The sequence below is a fragment of the Penicillium psychrofluorescens genome (genome assembly GCF_964197705.1).
Source record: "Penicillium psychrofluorescens genome assembly, chromosome: 4".
In the NCBI taxonomy this organism is placed as follows: domain Eukaryota; kingdom Fungi; phylum Ascomycota; class Eurotiomycetes; order Eurotiales; family Aspergillaceae; genus Penicillium; species Penicillium psychrofluorescens.
In genome coordinates this window covers 479,987-500,528 of record NC_133442.1, presented here as the reverse complement: position 1 = coordinate 500,528, position 20,542 = coordinate 479,987, and the positions used below count along the sequence as shown (strand labels likewise).

Sequence of the window (20,542 nt, the reverse complement as noted above, 5' to 3'; positions counted from 1 at the left end):
AATCAGGGGGCTCTATGAGCTTATTACCTGACGAACTCCCCCGCAACCCTCGAGTGGACCTCCAGCTGAACGCCACTAGCTGCAATTCTATCCGGCCGCTATGGATCGCCCGGTACTAGCGCCGCCTTGGCTTCATGTGAGCGGCCCGCTCAGGCACTACAGATAAGATGGTATTCAGGGATTATCGGTGAATTTTTTCGGTAGAGCAGGGGCTAGCGCTGTTGGTCCATGGTTGGTATACTTCATCATCCATCTGGGGTAGCTGCCCAGTCAACGAGAAATAATGACACAACTGCTTTATTTCTCTATCCTTTCTGCACTCTGTACTCTGACACATCTCATCTCACTTCTCAGACGAATTGAATCCTACTTGTTGAAACCATGGCTCCTCGAAATAATAATAAATCCTCCCGATTCCTCGTTTTCATCGAAGACACCTTCGAAGTGTTCGGCAAATGGAAATTTTCCCACGATATGCGTCGCTGGGAACTGCGCCGTCGCAAGAGAACTATCTCTCCTGTTCTGGGACCCTGGTTCGATAAACTTCTTGTGCTGGATGCCCGCCTGCGCAATATCGCCGAGCGCCAGGCGGTGGTGGGGGAACAGTACGAAAATATGAAGGTGGAGATCAACTGGACTGCCAGTGAGGAAGTGCAGGGCTGGGAGAAGCAGCTGAGCGAATGGAGGTCCGAGTTAGAGTCCCTGCATCAGCAGTACTGGTCTTTGGAATATGATATCTATGACCAGGAAGCCGTGTGTCCCGCACCAGCTCTGCGGCGCGCTTTTGTCGCTTTCCGGGAGAATCCCGAGCGGTATCTATTTCCCTGGCTCTGCGAGGACTGTGCAAGAAGAGGAGGGGATTGCGGTCTTGCCTGCGAGTGTAGTGAGAAGGCACACACTCAGACCAAGAGGGAGTGTGGCTGCGGTCGCAGGGCTCGTGGTTTTGATTTGGATGCGGAGATGCGGAGATTATGCGGTCCCTCTGTTGACTTGAGTGGACTCCCTCGCGAGACTTTCAGTCTCTATCTGATGCGGGCTTCTGTCTGGGGTCGAGGCGATGCTGGTACCCCGTCGTGTGTGGAATACTCTGAGAAGCTGGAGATCTAGTGAACGGCTTTGCTTTGATGTGGGATCGCCTGGAATTGAACCTGCTTTGCTGTCTTATCTTTCTTCCCTTCCATTTTCTTGTAGATTGGAGCTCCACCTCGTGTTGATGCCGTGTGTTTATGATTCGACCAGCCATATCGGACTAGTGTCGGTCTGCATTGACCGTGCCAGGGGGTTGATCGGCAGTTCTCCGAAGTTTGTCACGGTCGGGTGGCCCTGGTGTCTGCCGAGTTACGTTAGTGGCGCTCGAACGGTCGTTTGAGGTTCAAGGAGAGTTCGACTAGTCTTACTGATGTGAATTCGGATACTGTGGCTGCGGGAAGGCTGGACCGGCGAGAGAAAGCGAGGGAGCTGTCTGGGCTGTTGGCGGGCGATGAGGCATGGTGCTGAGTGGGAGTTGTCCGACCGATGAAGGCGAGAAGCGACCCGGTAACTTCCGTTGATCTGTCTCGTTCTTCGTCTCGGTGTCTGGTGTGGAACTATAGAGTTCGGTGGTGGATGTGTCCGCGTCTGGCAATGTTTAATGTGGTGCTGGTAGGGCAGTTTCCTAAAATGGGGGGTTCAACTTCCTAATTTGGGGGTTCAACTCGGGGATCGCGCAGCATCTACTCGACCATCTTCAGACAGCAAACGGTGCTTTTTGCGGTATTCCTCGGTGTTTTATGGGATTCCTCATGGTTTTTCATCTGTGTTCGCTGTTTTTTTGCGTGTTTTTGGTTGGTTGGGTAGTGTAAACGTGAGATGGTCAGATATTCTGATGCAAAGATATATATTCACTACATACCACCTACACAGCATTTACACCTTCCGCATCAAGCATGACATCCAGTATTATTTTCTCCATTTAATCACCTTGAAATGATATAAACAATAATTACACCGTATACTTGTAATTATTCTCAACAGTATCTTAAATTTCACCATCACAACTATATGATTAAAGTAGGTACATGATCGGTCGGAGCACCTGGCAATTGGATCGCAAGAACTAAATATTATAAATCAATACCTCCCAATCCAAGCACGTAGCTGACGTACATAAACAGAGGAGCTAACCAAGGCAAGACTACTTGGATGGACGCGTTGTTGACGCGCATTGTTGTTTACATCCACGTACTGGCCAGTCAAACGCGCCTCGACACGTACACAAAGTCTACAAAGAACAGACAGCCAGATGAAGTTTTGATGAATTGTATTCGTACCGGATCACACAAGGTGAATCCCACCATGACCATGGTGCCAGCCGTTATGAAAGTAAGGCCGCTATGATACATGAAACTTCAGAAGCGAACACTAGCAGACCCATAGTGGACGCGCGAGACCATAACTAAAAAATAAAACAGACCCAGAGACCCATGACACACTTGTGTAGATAAAATAAAAAGAACACCACAACGTCCCAGTCATACCGTGAACCAGCCCGGAAAAAGCAAAAAGGAGAAGATGCTTAGCCACCGAAACCGTACAGGGTACGGCCCTGGCGCTTGAGGGCGTAGACAACGTCGAGGGAGGTGACGGTCTTGCGCTTGGCGTGCTCAGTGTAGGTGACCGCGTCACGGATGACACCCTCGAGGAAGGTCTTGAGGACACCGCGGGTCTCCTCGTAGATCATGGCGGAGATACGCTTGACACCACCACGACGAGCGAGACGGCGGATAGCGGGCTTGGTGATACCCTGGATGTTGTCGCGCAAGATCTTGCGGTGACGCTTGGCGCCACCCTTTCCGAGACCCTTGCCACCTTTGCCGCCTGTTGAGACGCGTTAGCACGCGTCGAATGATGATGGGGGATCACAGAAGATACTCACGTCCAGACATGATGAATTAAAGTTAGAGAAGAAGGTAGTGGATTAAAGAAGGTTGTTGATGGTGGAAGTCGAGATTGGTCGATGACAGTTGGATTGGGGGAAGGGAGGAAGAAGCGAAGGGAAGGTCCATATTTGTAGGGCGGGATGGGCGGGCGTGCCGGATCACGCGCGGGTTGGTGGATCGACCAATCAGCGCGCAGGATCCACGGACCGAGTTGATCTCGACCACCGGCACTGATCCTCGCACCACCACCCCTGGCAATGCTAATCAGGAACCGAAAAATGGGAGGGAGCATTCTGAATGCTCGGTTCATGGTATGGATGGACCAGATCCGCCTTCCAGTGGTTGGGGGGGTTGAGATCAGGAATGAATGGGAATGGCATTCTACAGTTCTGATCCTCGGGTCTGATTGGCCCATCCGGTCGGGCTCCTCGCTTATAGCCAAGCCACGTGACCGTTCTGATTGTCCGCCAAACTGATCCGCCCGAAATCACGCTTGTGCCCGCCTGCTTTGCTGCTCGCTGTGATTCTCCCCGCTGATTGGCCCTCCCACCACCACCAGATCACGCCCCTTCGGTTGGCCCTACAAATACCCTTCCCCCACCCACTCACCTTCTTCCCTCTCTCCTTCCTCCCAACCCACCATCTCGACAACCATCGACCAACTCTTTTTTTCATCAACTTTTCATCGAAAGTCTTTCTAATTTCATCAAACCGAACCTGAAACAATGGCTCGTACCAAGCAGACTGCCCGTAAGTTCCACCTTGCTGGCGCCTCTCTCGTCGTCGCTGGTCTTGGTCGCGGGTAGTGTCATTGTCCCTCAATGACCGCGCCCGCGTCGGACCACACCCTGACGCGTCACCACTTCACATAACATCCATCACTAACAATCATCAACAGGCAAGTCCACTGGTGGCAAGGCTCCTCGTAAGGCTCTCGCCTCGAAGGCTGCCCGCAAGGCCGCTCCCTCCACCGGAGGTGTCAAGAAGCCTCACCGCTACAAGCCCGGTACCGTCGCTCTGCGTGAGATCCGTCGCTACCAGAAGTCCACCGAGCTTCTGATCCGCAAGCTGCCCTTCCAGCGTCTGGTTCGCGAGATCGCCCAGGACTTCAAGTCCGACCTGCGCTTCCAGAGCTCCGCCATCGGTGCCCTGCAGGAGTCCGTTGAGGCCTACCTCGTCTCCCTGTTCGAGGACACCAACCTGTGCGCCATCCACGCCAAGCGTGTCACCATCCAGTCCAAGGACATCCAGCTGGCCCGCCGCCTGCGTGGCGAGCGCTCGTAAGCGTCTGCTTTCGGGTTCTTGATTCTTTCGGGATGGCGATAATGGGGTTCTGTTTCTTTTTATTATCATGACAATCGGCGACAACATGATGGGTTTTGCTTCTATTTTACTACAACAATGGGAACACGGGTTTCTGGATTTGCTTTCTTCGGCTTGCCCTTCTAGCAGGGCATGGATCAGGTCATGGGCTATGTACATTACGGATAGTATCCTAACATGATGCCTTAGCGAGCATCATTCCATGACATAGACGCTGAAAATGCGATCTTCTATGATTCAACATGTTCCCATCGAGGTCCTGTTCTCTTCGCGTAGTCTGTTTTGGTCTGTGACGCGTCGTGGTGTGGCCGCGACCGTGTCAGGTCTGGGTGAGGCTGCTGTTGCGACCGTGCGGCCGTAGTGGTGGGCAGCCTGCTCGACCACACCAGCGATCGTAACTATTCATCACCACACATTTTATCATTCAATGTAAGAAGCATGAGTTATTCTATGACAAATGAAATAAATGACCTTGAATTCGTGCCTGTGTGCTCGGCTCACCACTGTAAATTCCAAAGACTCGGTGTGGGTGGAGGGACTGCCTGAGCGGGCTCATCCCAAGTACAGATCAAGTACCATCCCGATCTTCGTCCACTGATCTTTCATCCCACACAGCTCGCCAGATTTCCTAAATCGACTACGTGAATCTATAAAACTTCCTTAATCTAGTGATTGTTTTTTTAAATATCAAAATTATTCTGATCACAAGATCATGGACACTTCGTCTGACCACGGTACTTGTACTAGAGGCAGCAAAGAAAGCCGCAGTGGGGCGTCATCCAGCTCGGGCTCCCATTCCGCTTCTGAAGAAGACGTGATACTATTCTTCCTCTTGTCTGACTCTGGCTGTTTTCCAACAATATGTACACGTAGCTCTCGCCTAAACTATTAAGAAAAGCTCAAGCTATCAGTATGGTGAAGTCAAATGCGAGGTATTCTTAAGGCACTGGCGGGGTGACAGGAGTCTTCGATCCCTGGGTTTGGTGGGAGATTTATGAGAAGAAAAGAAACAAAAAGCAGGGGCCGAACAAAGGTCAACGGCGACCGTCGTGCTCGCAGTGCTTTCGAGTAAACCGAGAATGCTCCGGGTATCGAGATCTGACGGTCGTCCGGTTCTATGATCAGAGCGAGGAGACCATCGCGAAGGCGCAGGGACGCAGTTCGCCCCCGAAACCGCAAATAGGGTGTCTTTCTTGTCGGAGCCGCCGAAAAAGGTGTGATGGAAAGAAGCCTCGTTGCGCCGCATGTATCCGGAACAAGCTCAGCTGCGAATGGCCCGCCGAATCAAGTGGTCAAGTCTCGGTGAGGTTACCGCGAGAGACCACTGACGCGGCAACTCGTGTTTCTCAACCGACACAGGTGGCACATTTTGGGCATCTCACGGCTGCTGTTTCTTTATCTCAGGTCATCCAAGAACAGCAACCCATAGCACTGTTGTCTCCGCTTACAACAATACACATAGGTCGCTTAGCCATTGGACGGATAACTCCAGCCAAGGCCCTGGCACGATCTCTCATGTCAGATCGTGAACAGCCATCGTATCTGTTCGATATTCCCTGCCGACTGGGAAATGATGATGCTATAGATACTGCTGTCAAATGTGTCACGGTTGCCTTTTATGATTTGTACACCTCTAGAGCACCAAATGGTTCCATATCGCCTTTTCTCATCTCTCTCCACACGAAAGCATTAAAGAGCCTTCGACATGCGTTTGATGATCCTGCGAGATCTCGCTCCGCCGAGACCCTTTGCGCGACTGCTCTACTATGTCTCTTTGAGGTAAGCCCTCGGCAAGGTCAGGGGGATATAGGAGTGTAGATTCTATCCTCCAAGCTTAGATGGCCACTTCAATTAGTATTTGAACAAGGATGTGAATCAAACATAGGCTCACCATGCATCTGGCATGGCTCAGTTGATAATAAACCGTGGACCCGCGAACTTTACGATCGATTTCGAGAAATCTCTATTGATGAGTCAAGTAGGCATCATTGTAAGTACGTGCCATGGACTGCTCTTACTTGGAGCTGACTCCAGAAATAGTTAACAGTCTTTTTTCAACAATACCTCTTGTTTCCTTGAGCAAGAAGAGTGGATGTGCACTCTACGATCTTCATTATCCCCTGCCGACCTATTCTCACCCCGCAGCAAAATGATCATTGCATTGTATGAGATTATGATACCTTTTGCACGTATCACCGCAGAGTGTTCAGTTTTCATTATGGATGCCAACTTAAATGATACGGCACTGCACGAGTGCCTGCGTCGAAAGGTCTTCGAGAAGCGTCAAAAATTCTTGCTTTGGAAACACCAAATGTGCGAACAAATGCTTCTCGACAGGCAGCAGAAGAAACATTCGCCAGATGCGAGCTCTTCATCCGATGCCCCGGGAAAGCTAGAGAATCTTCTGACGTGCCAAGCCAGTATATTGCAACGTAACCGGCTATGCGTTGCTCTCGATCGAAACTGCGGTCATCTTCTGGAGCCCCAGACGCAGAATCTCGCTGCCTCTATGGTATGCTCTCAGGCTACTCGAAGAAACAATATCCGAGAAGTAAACGTAACACTCAGCCTTGCGACTGCGCATGCAGTCCTACAAACAGCAGAAGAGTGGAATATGTCAATAAGAAATTCAAAGGCGACAACAGACGCGTCACCAGACCCGGTGGAAGCTGAAGTTTTTCGAAACTATATGGAGCTGATGGGAGTCAGAATGAGCAGGTGACGTTTCGCTCGGGATTTCCTACGGAGAACTTGCAAATCAAACATGATGCAATATGGCATTCCCTTCCTCTAACCTGTCCATACGCCTTGGCAGAGTAATCCGACCGATGGACATCGCCGGGATGGATGGTTCGGGATGAGTACCCAGATGCTGTGACTCATTCCTGGCCGTAGGTCATGCGTCAAATGGACACGTCATGGTAGAACTGGATTTGTCAAGAGAATATCACCGGGTTTCCCGATATGAGTCCTGCTGGCTGCTACTGTCGATGCTCTGGCGATCCATCGGTTTCGATGACTATACGGACCGAAAATCCCACGCAGTGATCTGGCTATTGATTTTCACTGCTTTCCAAAAATGGATTTTTTAGGAGTCCTGACTGTTGTTGTTTGCCTTGAGAAGCGGTTGTTCGGGTGTGGTTTGGATAAGCGCGGATTCGAGTCACGCTTCAGCCCGGCTGCATGCAGGAAGACCGTTTCTGATCGTAAGCCGACGACTTCACTGAACGGCTGTTGATTGTCACTCTGGCTATATAAGCGCATGTCAAATTATGTAGGAGTCCTTCGAGGGCCTGTCTGCCCTGGGTATTAAATTCTTTGTTTTGGAGTAGCCAGATCCGTGCCCAGATATATATTCTGCGCGGGAGGGCACATTTCGGCCAACCCACGACTTGATCAGGAGTGAAGGACCTACTCCATTCCATCAAGATTGGTTTACCATAAAACACTTTCCCGCGAGTCCTGCGACTAACTATATCCAAACATTCAGCCGGTGAGACGATACAATAACTCGGTGTCTCAGCGCGGCGCGTCATTGCACGACTACAGAAGGTACAGAAAGAAACGGGACGGGGACTATCCACCGTTGCAAAACTCATCAAGTCAGCATGCATAATCTCGAAACTGCACAGTCACCGTCCGATCCGGAGTATCAGCACGGAAATAATAAGTGCGAGGGCCGACCGTAGTTAGTGCTCTGTCATCACCAGCGCACGTTGCGACGGTTGTGGCGTCTGCGGTGCGAAGTATTTTATGCAGCAGTCTGGCCCATCGGCTAATTTTAGGAAGATATCCACCGGGCGGATCTAGAGACATGGGACCGTACAGCATTATGTTCCATTCGGTTCATTATTAATGCTGTCTCTACCCCTCTGCAGATGCCTCTTTTGTTCTCTGGTCGTGAACCTTGATCGCAGATGCCGTCATACCCGAGAGCCAGCAAGTGGTCCAAGCGCATCGCGTGGCGACCGCAAACGAAGATTTTGGTTGTTCACCTTCTTGGATCTTGTATTCTCAAACCGATGAAGACAGAATCCGAATGATAGAATTTTCAAGAATTTTCACTGGAAATCCTGCACAACCTCGGTCCAACACTCCGGGATTGATACCGTCCCTGGAAATGCAATCCCAGCCCGTGGGTCGGCTCTCGTGGGGCTCCGTCTCTTATCCTCGGCCGCCGTGCATAACGCATCTTTTTGTGACGATTTAGTAATCCCCAACACCGACGTAAACCCGGGACTAGATTTCTTGGAACTGGAAAAAAAAAAAAAAAAGCCACCAGATAATAAAAAGGACGGTACTGTCCGATGCCTGAGCGCTCTGTGTTCAACCCATAGCTTAGCTCTCCTGCTGAAACCGGCAAGCTTCATCGCATCCCCGCAACCGGTCTCCCCTCGACAGCCTACACAAACAACCGCTTTTCATCACTTGGTCCTCACTCGCGTATATACATAACACACACCGACTGTCCAGCGTGCTTGTGCCTATCTGCCCACCATGGCGGGCAACAAGGATGTGTCCGACCAGATCGAACCCTCCCACCCGACCAAGATCTCCTACTGGCGCATGGTCGTGGACCAGGGTGTCGTTACGCAGGAGATCATCGACCACCCATACCCCGGCTCCGGAACGGAAGACGACCCATACGCGGTATCATGGATCCCCAATGACCCTCGCAACCCCATGAACTTCAGCGACGTCAAGAAATGGTCCATCACCATGCTCGTGGCCATCGCCACCCTGGCCGTCGCGCTCGTTTCCTCGGCTTACACCGGTGGCGTGGAAGAGATTATGGAACAGTTTCATGCTGGCGAGGAGGTCGCAACGCTGGGTGTCTCGCTCTTCGTCTTGGGTTTCGCGGTAAGTTGGGTTTGCTCCGGTCAGGCACTACCGAAACTGACAATTTTTTTTCTAGATCGGTCCGTTGGCCTGGGCGCCGCTGAGTGAACTGTTCGGTCGTCAAATCCTCTTTGTCCTGACCTACGCCATCCTCACTGCCTTCAACGCGGGCACCGCCGGAGCCCAGAATATTTGGACGCTGATCATCCTGCGATTTTTCGCCGGTTCCTTTGGCTCTTCGCCTCTGACCAATGCGGGTGGTGTCATCGCGGACATGTTCCATGCCAGACAGCGAGGTATCGCGATGAGTCTCTTCGCCGCAGCGCCGTTCCTAGGCCCCGTTCTGGGCCCTATCATCGGCGGATTCCTGGGCATGAACGCCGGCTGGAGATGGGTCATGGGCTTCCTGGCTGCCTTCTCGGGTGCAGTCTGGATCATTGGGACACTGCTTATCCCAGAGACCTATGCGCCGGTCCTGCTGCGCCGCCGTGCTGAGAGACTGTCCAAGATCTCGGGCAAGGTGTATCGGAGTAAGGCTGACATCGACCAGGGCAAGGTTTCCCTCAGGGAAGCTTTCAAACTTGCTCTGTCTCGCCCGTGGATTCTGCTCTTCCGCGAGCCGATTGTTTTCCTGCTATCGCTGTACATGGCTATCGTTTACGGGACTCTGTACATGATGTTCGCTGCTTTCCCCATCGTCTATCAAGTGGACCGCGGCTGGAACCAGGGCATTGGCGGGTTGGCGTTCCTGGGAATCATGGTCGGCATGCTGATTGCAGTGGTCTACACCCTTTTCGACAATACGCGATACATCCGCGTGCTAGAAAAACATAATGGCTTCGCACCCCCCGAGGCCCGTCTACCGCCTTGCCTGATCGCCTCCGTCGCGATCCCCGTCGGCTTGTTCTGGTTCGCATGGACCAACTACCCCTCGATCCATTTCATGGCTAGCATTGCAGCCGGCGTGCCCTTCGGCTTTGGCATGGTGTTGGTCTTCCTGAGCATCATGAACTACCTCATCGATGCCTACACCATCTTTGCGGCCTCTGTTCTCGCCGCCAACTCCGTCCTGCGTTCGTGCTTCGGTGCTGCATTCCCGCTCTTTACCACCTACATGTATGACAACCTGGGTATTCACTGGGCCTCGTCGATCCCCGCCTTTCTCGCACTCGCCTGCGTGCCCTTCCCATTCCTGTTCTACAAGTACGGACTCGCTATTCGCCAGCGCTGCAAGTTTGCCGCCCAGTCGGACGCCTTTATGCGCAAGATCCAGGAACAATCGGAGGCTACGCCCGACTTGGAGGATGAGAAGGAGCCCGGTTTCGATCTCACCGAGGCACCCTCTCCGCATGCGTCCGTGTCCGATGATGACAGCGAGACCGATTCGAATGTCGAGGAGCTGCCGTCCACCCAGCGCACTCGCAGCAATGCCCATTCCGTTTCGTCTGCTCGCACGGCCGGATCGTTGTATCGCAAGCCCACTTACGACGGTAATCCCTACGATATTGACCGAGTCAATACCCGCGAGTCCTTCAAATAGGACTCTTATTAACTGCAACACCTCATCCCCGATATTTACGGGCCTCGACGTGATAATCATAGTATCTAGTTCAACTTTGCATCATGCGGTGTTTTTCTGTGCGTTGTTTTCTTTCCCTCTGCCTGTTATACCCCAAGTCACGCAGATGCGCTTGTATGTACGGGATCGTGGTTTTGCATATTATATAGACGGTGTGGTGTTGGCATCTGGCTTGCCAAATGGATTTGATTGCATTGATCTATCTCTGTCCAGTAGTTGATTCTCAATCTATACTTGTACGATAATAGAAATGGTGTCATCCACGCTAACAGTGGATAAGGATTTAATCGGGGCGGTCAGGGTTCGGAAGTGCATTGCCGGCGGAGGGTTGGCTCTTTTTCTTTCTTTTGCATAGATCTCTGTTTTTGATTGTCATCATTTTCCTTTATTATTAGTCTTGTGTCGTTCTATACCTTATCTACAACGACTGCATCTCCTCCTCTGCTGGACTTATCGCGACCCCGAGACACCGCCGCTTCTCGCCGCATCGCCTCCGACCTCGGCTACCTCTTGAAGTATTCAATGTGCACAACAGGCGCTTTGCGATGAGCCTGATGCAGCGTGCACTCGTCCGTACTGGACGAGTGTCGCCCTTCGCGACCCGACCGCGAACAACCACCGTCTCGCCCCGGCTGCGGCAGCGCAGACTCAAATCCGACTCTTCGTCGGCCCCCGAACCTGCGGTCGAGAGCAAGGCCGGCAAAATCGCTGATGAAACCGTGAATACATCTCAGACAAACGCGTCATCATCTTCTCCTACACCGTCTGCTCCTCCGACCTCTTCTTCGCCTGCACCATCTGCCAACACCGCCGCTGCGAGTGCTGGGGCAGCGACCCCCCCGGCGACGGCAAGCACGACGGCAAAAACAGTTGCGCGATCCCGTGGCTTGCGTGAGATTATCAAAGCAGGCCCGCTCGGCAGGACGGGGAGATGGTACAGCCGGGTGCAGGAGAAGAGGCCCTATACTACACAGGTGTGCAGCTCGATCATCATCTACCTGTGTGGTGACCTGAGCGCGCAAATTATGTTCCCTTCAGAGGCTCCAGGACCTGCAAAGGTCGTGCAGAACGATTCAACAGGATCGAAGGATGTAGGAGAGCAAGAAGCCAGTAGCGGAGGCGGATACGACCCGTGGAGGACGGTGCGACACTTGATTGTGGGCACGGGATCGAGCATTCCCTCGTACAACTGGTAAGGCGCTGGAATGGTGTTGATCGGATTGTCAATACTGATTTGATCTTAGGTTCTGGTTCCTCCACAACCACTTCAACTACCCATCCAAGTTCCTGTCTATCTTGACCAAGGTTGTCGTGCAACAGATCTGCTTCACACCGATCTTCAACACATACTTCTTCAGCATGCATTCTCTCCTAGCAGGCGCTACGCTCGAAGAGACCTGGGAGCGGCTTAGAAAAGCGCTCCCGGTCAGCATCACCAACAGCGTCAAGCTCTGGCCCGCCGTCACGGCGTTCAGCTTCATGTATGTGCCACCGCAGTTCCGGAACGTGTTTTCGGGCTGCATTGCCGTCGGCTGGCAGACGTATTTGAGTTGGCTGAACCAGAAGGCTGCTCGCGAAGTCCAGGCGGCCGAGCTGGCGGCCGCAAACCCGCCGTCGCGCGCGCTGACCGGAGGCAGCCTGGTTCCTGCGACAGAGAGCGCATGATGGCTTTTTCTTTTGTGATGTTTTATTTTTGGGTTTAGCGATACATTTCAGATACCATAGAGCTCGATAGATTAACTATAGAATTGTTTCTTTTACTTAGTAAATACCAGAGCTGGTCCAATCGTCGGCCTCGCGTTTCCAACTTCTCCTCTCCCAGTCTCTCCTCCATGAACCCCTTCCATCGCAGGCATGTCCTGCTCACCAACACCCACAATCCCTGACAAATCCGACTCCAGCGACTACGGCTCCGACTTCACCCCAGATGAAGAGCAGATCTTGAGCGAGCTGCTCACCCAAGCCGTTGCGGAACACGCGTCCGCCGTCGACGCCACCGCGTCGTCCGCATATCCCCCAGTAACCGAGGAGAACGCGCTGAACACAGCTGCAGTAGCGGAGCTAACCGATCTCAACTCCTTGAATCCGGCTGCGGTCGCGGATATTGAAGATGGCTTGGAAAGCCCTCCGGGTGTCCGGCTGCCAAAGGTGCTGGGCCGGGAGAGGAAGCCCCGTTCTCCGTGGCGGCAGTCAAACCAGCCTTACCGGTCTAGTCAGACAAATCCGGGCTCAAACAACAGGAACAGCCCGTTTGGTGAGACTGGCCCTTCACCTGCTTCCGTTTTCTTGATATGAGCTGACGCCCTGCCATCCGAAGCGTTTAGTCGAGCACCCCAATTCCACTGAGGGCAGAGAGATAGAGCGAGAGCGCAACGCGGTCCGCGAGCGTGAATGGACGCGCGACCCAGAGGCTGCGGCGCTTGATCCTCGAACCCCGGTCGAGCGCTTTCGACACCCGCCGAACAAGGCGTTTTCCGTGACGGATCTGGTGTCGCCCGCCTGGTGCGAGTTGCAGTACTGGTACACACTGACAAAACATGGGAGGAAGAAGAGAACACCGGCCATGAAGATGGGGAGTGTCGTACATAAAACGCTGGAGGATGAGATCTATACCACTGTCCCTGTGGAGATCACCACGAAGGAAGATGCTTGGGCGCTGCGGATATGGAATGTGATTCAGGGCCTGCGCATGTTGCGTGAGTTTGGCATCACGCGTGAATTAGAGGTCTGGGGGCTTGTGGACGGGGAGGTGGTCAATGGAGTGATCGACCAATTGTCCTACGAATGCCCGGATTCCGAGCTCGAGGCCACGGCTTCCAGCTACTACGCGGATACTGCTGCATCGAGGGCGGCCTTGCCAGAATATCAGATGTCCTTGTCAGACTTTCTCCTGTCTCCGGCTGGCGGTGGTCGACGACTCGAAGATCTTGCCCGGCCAGAACCCCAACCTCAGAAGGAAGAAGTGCCTGCGGCCGTGTACGATCTGCCGCGAGTTTACATGACAGACGTGAAGACGAAGGCCAGTCGGTCCATTCCGACAGTCAAGAGCACCGGGTTTCGTCCCACTCTTCTCCAACTCCAGCTTTACTACCACATGCTCAACCGCATGATCACCAGCGACGATGTCACGATTGAAACGCTTGCACAACGCTATGATCTCGACCTCGAACGTCCCTTCTCTGAATTGTTTCTCTTAGAAGTGGGTGGGCTGAATGACGAATTCTTCGATACTCTTACGTCCCAGGAATTTGATCTTAAGGAGAATACCTCTACACCGGACGACGCACGGAAGGTCTCTCGCAGCTCACCTCCATCCAGTAGCCAAGACTCCACCAGCATTCTCATGGCTCACAACAACCTCTCTCTTATATGGGGGTTCATGAAAGACCAGATCCGGCTCACGTTTCTCCCCCCACCCACATCCTCAATATCGCCATCCATCCCATCACTTACTCAACCGACCATGCTCGAAGAATATCCGACTCTCCTGTCCCCGATCCTCACTGCTCGATACCTTTCATCTGCTCCTACAGAGGACCTGCAGCCCCAACATCTCGGAAGCCGCTCCTTTCTGTTTGATCCCACGACCATGACGTCTTACCTGACCGATCAGATGGAGTGGTGGCGTGGTGAGCGTGATCCGCGCGGTGTCGATGTCATGGACGCGTGGAAATGCCGCATCTGCGAGTTCCGCGATGGCTGCTCCTGGCGTCAAGAGCGGGAGTGGGCCTATGCAAGACGGAATCGAGTGAACTCGTAGGCAATTGCCCTACGATGCGTATAGATTTACGAAGTGTGATGAAGTACCAATCAAGAGGATCGAAATATACTCGCATCTTTCCTTCAATATGGATACTTGCGTTCCTCATCCTCTTTCTCCACCTCCAACCCAGCCGCAATCTGCTCGTCATGTTTCCGATCCAGATACTCCAGCAAGACATCTTGATACATCTCCTTCCCCTTATACCGCGACACATCATCGCCCCAACTGCGCACCGCAGAGGCCAATCTCCCCGGCACATACGGCTCCTTGACTACCTCGGTGATGGGCTCGAAATACGTGCGGATCGTAAACACCACCCCGCCAGACCGCGGTAACCGCCTGAGCGACTGCCTCTCCGAGCGAAAGAAATGATGGTCAATCGCCCGGTTCTTCTCTGCTGTTGCCCACGACACGTCCGCCGAGTCTTCCGCCCCGATACTGTCCGACCACGCCAGGTTCTCGTCCACCTGGATGAAATAGTTATTGCGCAGCACCGGCTCTTCCGGCCGGAGTCGGCGGAAGAAATTCTTCATGCCTTTCTCGAGCTTCGAGCGGAACTGAGGCACATCGCCGGACGTGTGGATCTCCGACAACGGCATTCCGAATTTGTCGCTCAGGCGCCAGAACCCAGCTAGCAGGATTGCCCCGGCCACGAGATAGTACTCGCCATCCGGGCGTTCCATCATGATGGCGAGGTCGTCTTGGATCAGTCGTGCGCTCATCGCCATCGGGTCTTCGGCTAGTGGCCGCGCTGTGATGTCGAATGTCTCGTTCGTGACCATGTTGGTAATCCCTGTCGATGTCCTCTGGAACATAGTTGGATAGCGCTCGGGGAGGTAGGCGCATCTAGTTACTTCTGTTCAGTGTGCTGCGAAAGCAAGTACGAGGGTACGAAGGACCACGCACAGCTCTTCCAGCAGTTCTATCGCTGCGTCCCTTGCTTCTGGCGCCGTCTTACAGCATTTATCACCGCGCTCTGCGATGCGGCGAGCTTTGTCGGCGTGGTATTTCAAGTAGTGGTTATCGAGCTCTGTGTGATGTATGTATGGGTTAATGACTGTCCTTCGCCCGTGTGTCTCGGCCAGTTCTCACCAATCCACTCATCCCATTTCATACTCCTTAATCCCAACGTAACGAAGTATTTCCTATAGTGAACCGAATGAGCATTCATCAATCCGGGGTATCCTCTTCAACGCATACGGCCCATATCGAAACGGCCGATAGAGAATCGGCTTTGTAGAGTGGACATCCCAGTCGGGGTAGGGCGGCGCTGGGGGCCGCTTGAAATCAGAGGGTATCCATTCTGTCAGCGCAGTGTCAGCATGGTCCATGGGAATATGGAGACCCCTCTGGTTGAGCCTACCACCAGGCTTTCTAGCTGTCTTCACTCTTCCCCGGGACTGGGAGGGGTTTGAGAGTTTGGATGTCGTGCCGAATGTGGCACCCCATTTGCGTGAGATTACAAATATGAGCCAGGCGCAGACATTCAACACGAGGACGAAGCTTGCGAGGTCTTTTGCGGGGATGTTGGATACTTTGTTGCGGAGGGACTCGAGCTCGAGGGACATGGTTAGGTTAGGGCTGAGTCGGATGGAGTGTGGATAGTGGCTTGGTATGTATTTGTCTGTTGCTATCACTTTTATGAGTTTAAAGATAGGAGGATCCGGTCGCAGTATGGTAGGTAGTACGTAGTAGACAGTAGAAGTATGACAGACGGAGTCAGACGGGATAAATCCCCAGATGATCCAAGTCCTGGTCAAAGCGAGAACGCCAACTCCATACAACTGCCCTTCCCGTTAATTCGATGCGAGGACCCCCCGCCGTTCGCCGGGGCTACTTCCAGCCAAGCGATCCGGGGCTGCAGGATCTCCTCTGGACTTGACGTTTATCTGCGGAGAACCGAGCTTATCACCTTGCCGCGGTGGTGCAGGATGTCTTATCCGGATTGGGTAAAGTGGCTGTGGCGAGTAAACACATAAAGGGTAATGCTGCGCGCACACACTACTAAACAAGACGGGGGGTTCAACGGCATTCTTTTAGGTAAATGGTCGAGAAAGGGTGAGGGGGAGATGTTAGATAGAATGTTCAGGCCCTCGGCGCTGGAGAAGGCAGTACTGTCCCCATTTCCGCTGCAGGGGTTCCGGGATGAATGGCAGATCGGGAATCCACATCAACCGGCCCAATAGGCCTGTCTGCGCTGTATCCAGAAAGCTCTCACACTTCAGAGTCGTCCAGCTTGCTTCATCCAACACATAGGCTGGTTCCAGCTCGGTCGCCTCGCGGCCGGGGAAAGAGGAGTCGACCAGGAACGAGCACTGAGAGATATCCACCTGTTATTTCTCGGTTAGCCTCTTTGTTAATTGCTCATATCACACCGTGCTTACATATTTGCTGGGGTCTTCTTGATTCAAGTCGTTCATCCCCGACGGGATCTGAGAGGCGCCTCTCAGACGACCAAAATAGTCGGATGCTTCAGGGAATTCACCCGGCAGTAACCCGCGAAACTCGCTGCGAATAAACTTGGCGCGCTTCTCATGCGGAAGGAAGTAGGATGAAGGGAAGCGGTACCACTCCTTGCCGAAACACACGTTCTGTCCTGCATGCGCCATGTCGGGCTGCTGGAGGGGCTCAAACACCTTCAGAGGCGCGCGGTAAGCGGTCACCATGCCCAGAGTTCGCAGCATGCCGGCATTGAGTGCGACCAGCACCACTGAAATGACACCGAGGAATTTCAGCCTTGCAGGGATGCGACCGATGAACTCTTGCCGGTTACTAGACCCAATATAGGATAGAATCATATGGAAAGCGATAGCGGCATTGAGAGCCAAGAAGGGATATGCCGGATACATGAACCGCTCCTCCTTGTGAGGCTGCTCCGTGAAGATGCCGAACCAGATGTAGAAGGGTGCAATCATGGTGAGAGTCCGCAGAACTGTCTGCAGTGAGGTTGTGTGGAATCTGAAAGCGGTTTGAAGAACCAGAAGCGGCAAGGACAACATGGCGAGGACAAACCAGAGGTTGAAATTTAGCACCAGGTTCTTGAAATAAAATGTCCATGGTTCGGTGCCAAAGATATCGGGCCCCTTGTCCTTGCCTCCCAAGACATTGTACTTGACGATGTTCCAGGGCACCAAGGCGAGCTTCTGGAAGAAAACATAGTCCACTGCTACCTCGACTGCCTGCAACTTATCTCAGCAACGATATCGAGACTCTCCAAACCCACAAAAACTTACCAGAATAGACAGACATCTCACGACGCCATCCACAACAGCGCCGATGAAAGAGTCAATTGACCCGGACAGGTGTGCAAGGGCCAATTCCTCCGTCAGAGGCGGGACAATCAAAGCTCCCGCGAATGGCCATCCGACAATGGACCCCAGACCAAACCACATGATCCCCTGCGCAATTTTCCGACCACCCTTCCAATCCAAAAAGGCAGCCATACCAAGCATTGATGTGTACATGGTGAAGGTGGACGGGAGAAAGGCGGTTGACGCATGGAACATGCCCGGACTGAATAAGAGGACCATCACGAACAGCAGTCCAATGCGGGGGCTGACCGTCCGGCAAATAGAGGAGTACAACCGGACCTGGCAGGCAGAGCACACAAAGGCAAGCGATAACCGGATGATGTAGAACTCAATCATTTTGCTGGTGCCGAACAGCGATGCCAGCTTCCCCACAGCCGCGTAGAGGGACACGTAGAGCCAGCTCCGGATGGAGTAAACAGGCGAATATTCCCATGTTTGTAAGCCGTACCCGTGCTCGAGGTAGTGGGCGGGTTCCCAGAAATTGAACACTTCGTCGCAATCCTGAATAGGGGAGAACAGCGCGGCGAGACCGTTGCAGAGGAGACAAAGATAGAGTGTGATGTCCAGGGGGAGGTAGAAGGGAGGAGGAGGAGGACTGGACAGAAGTTAGTTATCAGTAAGAATGTAGGTATTTTGCAGCACCAAATACCGTTGCTTCGTCCTCGGAGCCTGTGCAGGCCCGTTGTTGCTCGCCATATCTGGGGAAGAAAGTTGACCACGAATAGCTTTGGACGCGCGATAAGCAACGATAAAGCCACTACGGCGGGCGGCACGGCTACTTGTGCACTTTCCGAAAAAAAAGTTGCCGTCGCATATTTTGTTCTGCTTGTCGCAACACTCGAATACTATTTTTTTTCAGCCCAAAATGGCTGAACCCATACCACAGATTCAGTCTGTGGACACTGTGGACGCAGCAGCCCCCCAAAATCCCCCTGCGAACAGCACGCCACCCGTCGCGACTCCGGACAATGGCAGCGATTTTTATAACACGCCCGTGGCTACGGGGACACACGCCTTGAAAGAAGAGGGCAAGGACGATGCGCCAGAGAAGGTCGAGGAACTTGGACCCTCGAAGCCTCCAGCGGTGATCCCTGGACTGGGTTTAGTCCAGCTGAGCTCGCAGGAGCCAGTTGTCAACGGCCAGCCTGCCTTTCAGACTACAGATGTCAAAATGACCGACGAAGACTCAAAAGAAACGGCAGCGAAAGTGGCCGAGCAAGAACCAAATGGAGAGACACAGGAAAAGAGCGAGCCGGCCGAAGCGATGGACGTCGACACCAAGACAACCGAAGCAGCGCCGGATAACACCCAGGTGGCCGAACAGCCAGGGGAGGAACAAGAGGGCGAGCATCCAGAGTGGGAGGTTGACTCATCACCTTACGAGTCGTCCTCAGATAGCTCTACCTCGTCGGATTCCGACGATAGCGACGATGAAGACTACCCGATCCTTAGCCCAGAAGAACAAGCGCGGATTCTGATGCTAGCTGAAGGCGGCTCGGACGACGAGGCAGAAGGGAAGGGGAAGTCGGGTGGCTATATCAGGTCGACCAACGAAATAGCCGAAGATGTCCTTCCGATTCCAGACGTCAAAATCACACCCGATATGAAAATTGTGCATTTAGGCAAGATCCAGACCGTGGTCGAGAATGCGCTTCTCATCGAGGCCAACACCTCCGGAGAATATCAGGTCCTCGAGTCCGGCTCTTTACTTTGTCTCCAAGATTACACCACTGTTGGCGTCGTATCGGAAACCTTGGGGAGAGTCGAAAACCCCTTGTACACCGTCATGTTTTCGTCGGCCTCGGAGCCGCAAGAGAAGGGCCTGACGAAAGACATGGATGTATACTATGTTGAGGAACACTCGACATTTGTCTTCACCCAGCCGCTCAAGGGGATGAAGGGAAGTGACGCCTCCAACTTCCACGATGAGGAGATCGCCGAGGACGAAATCGAGTTCTCCGATGATGAGGCAGAGGCCGATTACAAGAAGAGACTGAAGCAGAAAAGACAGGAGAGAAAGGAGGCCCGGGGCGGTGGTGCTGCTAGAGGTAAGAGAGACCGGCCAGGTCCCTCGAAACTGAGTCACTCCGAACTCAATTACGATGATGAGAGAGGCCAGGAAGGATACACTCCTCTTGCTCGGCCAAAAAATCTCCACGAGATGATGGGACCGCGCGAGGCACCCGTCGAAGGAAGTGATCGCAACCCTGGTTTCCGTGGCGGCCGGGGTCGTGGTCGAGGTTCTGATCGTGGCCGAGGCGGTCGTGGCCGAGGCGCAGGAGGACGAGGAGGACGAGGAGGAGGGGGATCTTGGAGTCAAGATCAGGGTCGACCTCAATACGGAGATGCTCAGTCTCAGCCTCCTGACTACGCATCCCAACCGTACCAGCAACAGCAACAGCCTGCGTACGGCATACCCCAGTCTTTCGCCGCATATGGGCAACAGCCGCAGCAGCCGCAGCCGTTTGCCCCTGGTGCTGCTCCGACGCAGTTCCCTTTCCAATTTCCCTTCCAACAAGCCTTCCAACAGCCGCAGCAGCCCAATTCCTTCCCCTCCATTCCTCCGGGGGCTCATATCAATCCTCTGTTCTTGGCAGCGCTGCAACAACAGCAGCAGCCTCAACAATATCAGCAGCCTCAACAATATCAGCAGCCCCAGCAATACCAGCAGCCTCAGCAATACCAGCAAGCTCCAGGACAGACTCAGGCGCAAAATCCGCCTATGAATTTCGACCAGGTCAAGGCGCAATTGGAATTGCTGCGCAATCTCAGCAATGGGAACCAGGGGCCGCCTCCGTCTTAAAGATCT

At 53.3% G+C, this 20,542-nt stretch overlaps 9 protein-coding genes across 9 annotated transcripts; 6 read left to right on the top strand and 3 right to left on the bottom strand.

Moving 5' to 3' along the window:
- Positions 1-381: 381 nt before the first annotated feature.
- On the top strand, positions 382-1,107 carry PFLUO_LOCUS5909 (uncharacterized protein; the record flags this gene model as incomplete). Its single annotated transcript, XM_073783401.1, has 1 exon — positions 382-1,107. The coding sequence occupies one exon, from the start codon at positions 382-384 to the stop codon at positions 1,105-1,107; it is 726 nt and encodes a 241-aa protein (XP_073639960.1).
- A 1,447-nt stretch (positions 1,108-2,554) lies between these two features.
- PFLUO_LOCUS5908 (Histone H4) lies at positions 2,555-2,924 on the bottom strand (the record flags this gene model as incomplete). Its single annotated transcript, XM_073783400.1, has 2 exons — positions 2,555-2,856; positions 2,915-2,924. The coding sequence occupies 2 exons, from the start codon at positions 2,922-2,924 to the stop codon at positions 2,555-2,557; spliced, it is 312 nt and encodes a 103-aa protein (XP_073639959.1).
- A 719-nt stretch (positions 2,925-3,643) lies between these two features.
- PFLUO_LOCUS5907 (histone H3.1) lies at positions 3,644-4,202 on the top strand (the record flags this gene model as incomplete). Its single annotated transcript, XM_073783398.1, has 2 exons — positions 3,644-3,668; positions 3,817-4,202. The coding sequence occupies 2 exons, from the start codon at positions 3,644-3,646 to the stop codon at positions 4,200-4,202; spliced, it is 411 nt and encodes a 136-aa protein (XP_073639958.1).
- A 4,536-nt stretch (positions 4,203-8,738) lies between these two features.
- Positions 8,739-10,620, top strand: PFLUO_LOCUS5906 (uncharacterized protein; the record flags this gene model as incomplete). The annotated part of the gene is made up of 2 exons (XM_073783397.1): positions 8,739-9,101; positions 9,157-10,620. The coding sequence occupies 2 exons, from the start codon at positions 8,739-8,741 to the stop codon at positions 10,618-10,620; spliced, it is 1,827 nt and encodes a 608-aa protein (XP_073639957.1).
- A 584-nt stretch (positions 10,621-11,204) lies between these two features.
- Positions 11,205-12,324, top strand: PFLUO_LOCUS5905 (uncharacterized protein; the record flags this gene model as incomplete). Its single annotated transcript, XM_073783396.1, has 2 exons — positions 11,205-11,851; positions 11,904-12,324. The coding sequence occupies 2 exons, from the start codon at positions 11,205-11,207 to the stop codon at positions 12,322-12,324; spliced, it is 1,068 nt and encodes a 355-aa protein (XP_073639956.1).
- Positions 12,325-12,513: 189 nt separating this feature from the next.
- PFLUO_LOCUS5904 (uncharacterized protein) lies at positions 12,514-14,419 on the top strand (the record flags this gene model as incomplete). Its single annotated transcript, XM_073783395.1, has 2 exons — positions 12,514-12,913; positions 12,984-14,419. 2 exons carry the CDS (start codon positions 12,514-12,516, stop codon positions 14,417-14,419), a joined length of 1,836 nt encoding a protein of 611 aa, XP_073639955.1.
- An 83-nt stretch (positions 14,420-14,502) lies between these two features.
- Positions 14,503-15,990, bottom strand: PFLUO_LOCUS5903 (uncharacterized protein; the record flags this gene model as incomplete). The annotated part of the gene is made up of 5 exons (XM_073783394.1): positions 14,503-15,268; positions 15,329-15,452; positions 15,515-15,567; positions 15,623-15,725; positions 15,786-15,990. The coding sequence occupies 5 exons, from the start codon at positions 15,988-15,990 to the stop codon at positions 14,503-14,505; spliced, it is 1,251 nt and encodes a 416-aa protein (XP_073639954.1).
- A 504-nt stretch (positions 15,991-16,494) lies between these two features.
- PFLUO_LOCUS5902 (mannosyltransferase) lies at positions 16,495-18,429 on the bottom strand (the record flags this gene model as incomplete). The annotated part of the gene is made up of 4 exons (XM_073783393.1): positions 16,495-16,752; positions 16,807-17,601; positions 17,656-18,328; positions 18,383-18,429. The coding sequence occupies 4 exons, from the start codon at positions 18,427-18,429 to the stop codon at positions 16,495-16,497; spliced, it is 1,773 nt and encodes a 590-aa protein (XP_073639953.1).
- A 169-nt stretch (positions 18,430-18,598) lies between these two features.
- Positions 18,599-20,536, top strand: PFLUO_LOCUS5901 (uncharacterized protein; the record flags this gene model as incomplete). The annotated part of the gene is made up of 1 exon (XM_073783392.1): positions 18,599-20,536. One exon carries the CDS (start codon positions 18,599-18,601, stop codon positions 20,534-20,536), a length of 1,938 nt encoding a protein of 645 aa, XP_073639952.1.
- Between the last annotated feature and the right edge of the window lie 6 nt (positions 20,537-20,542).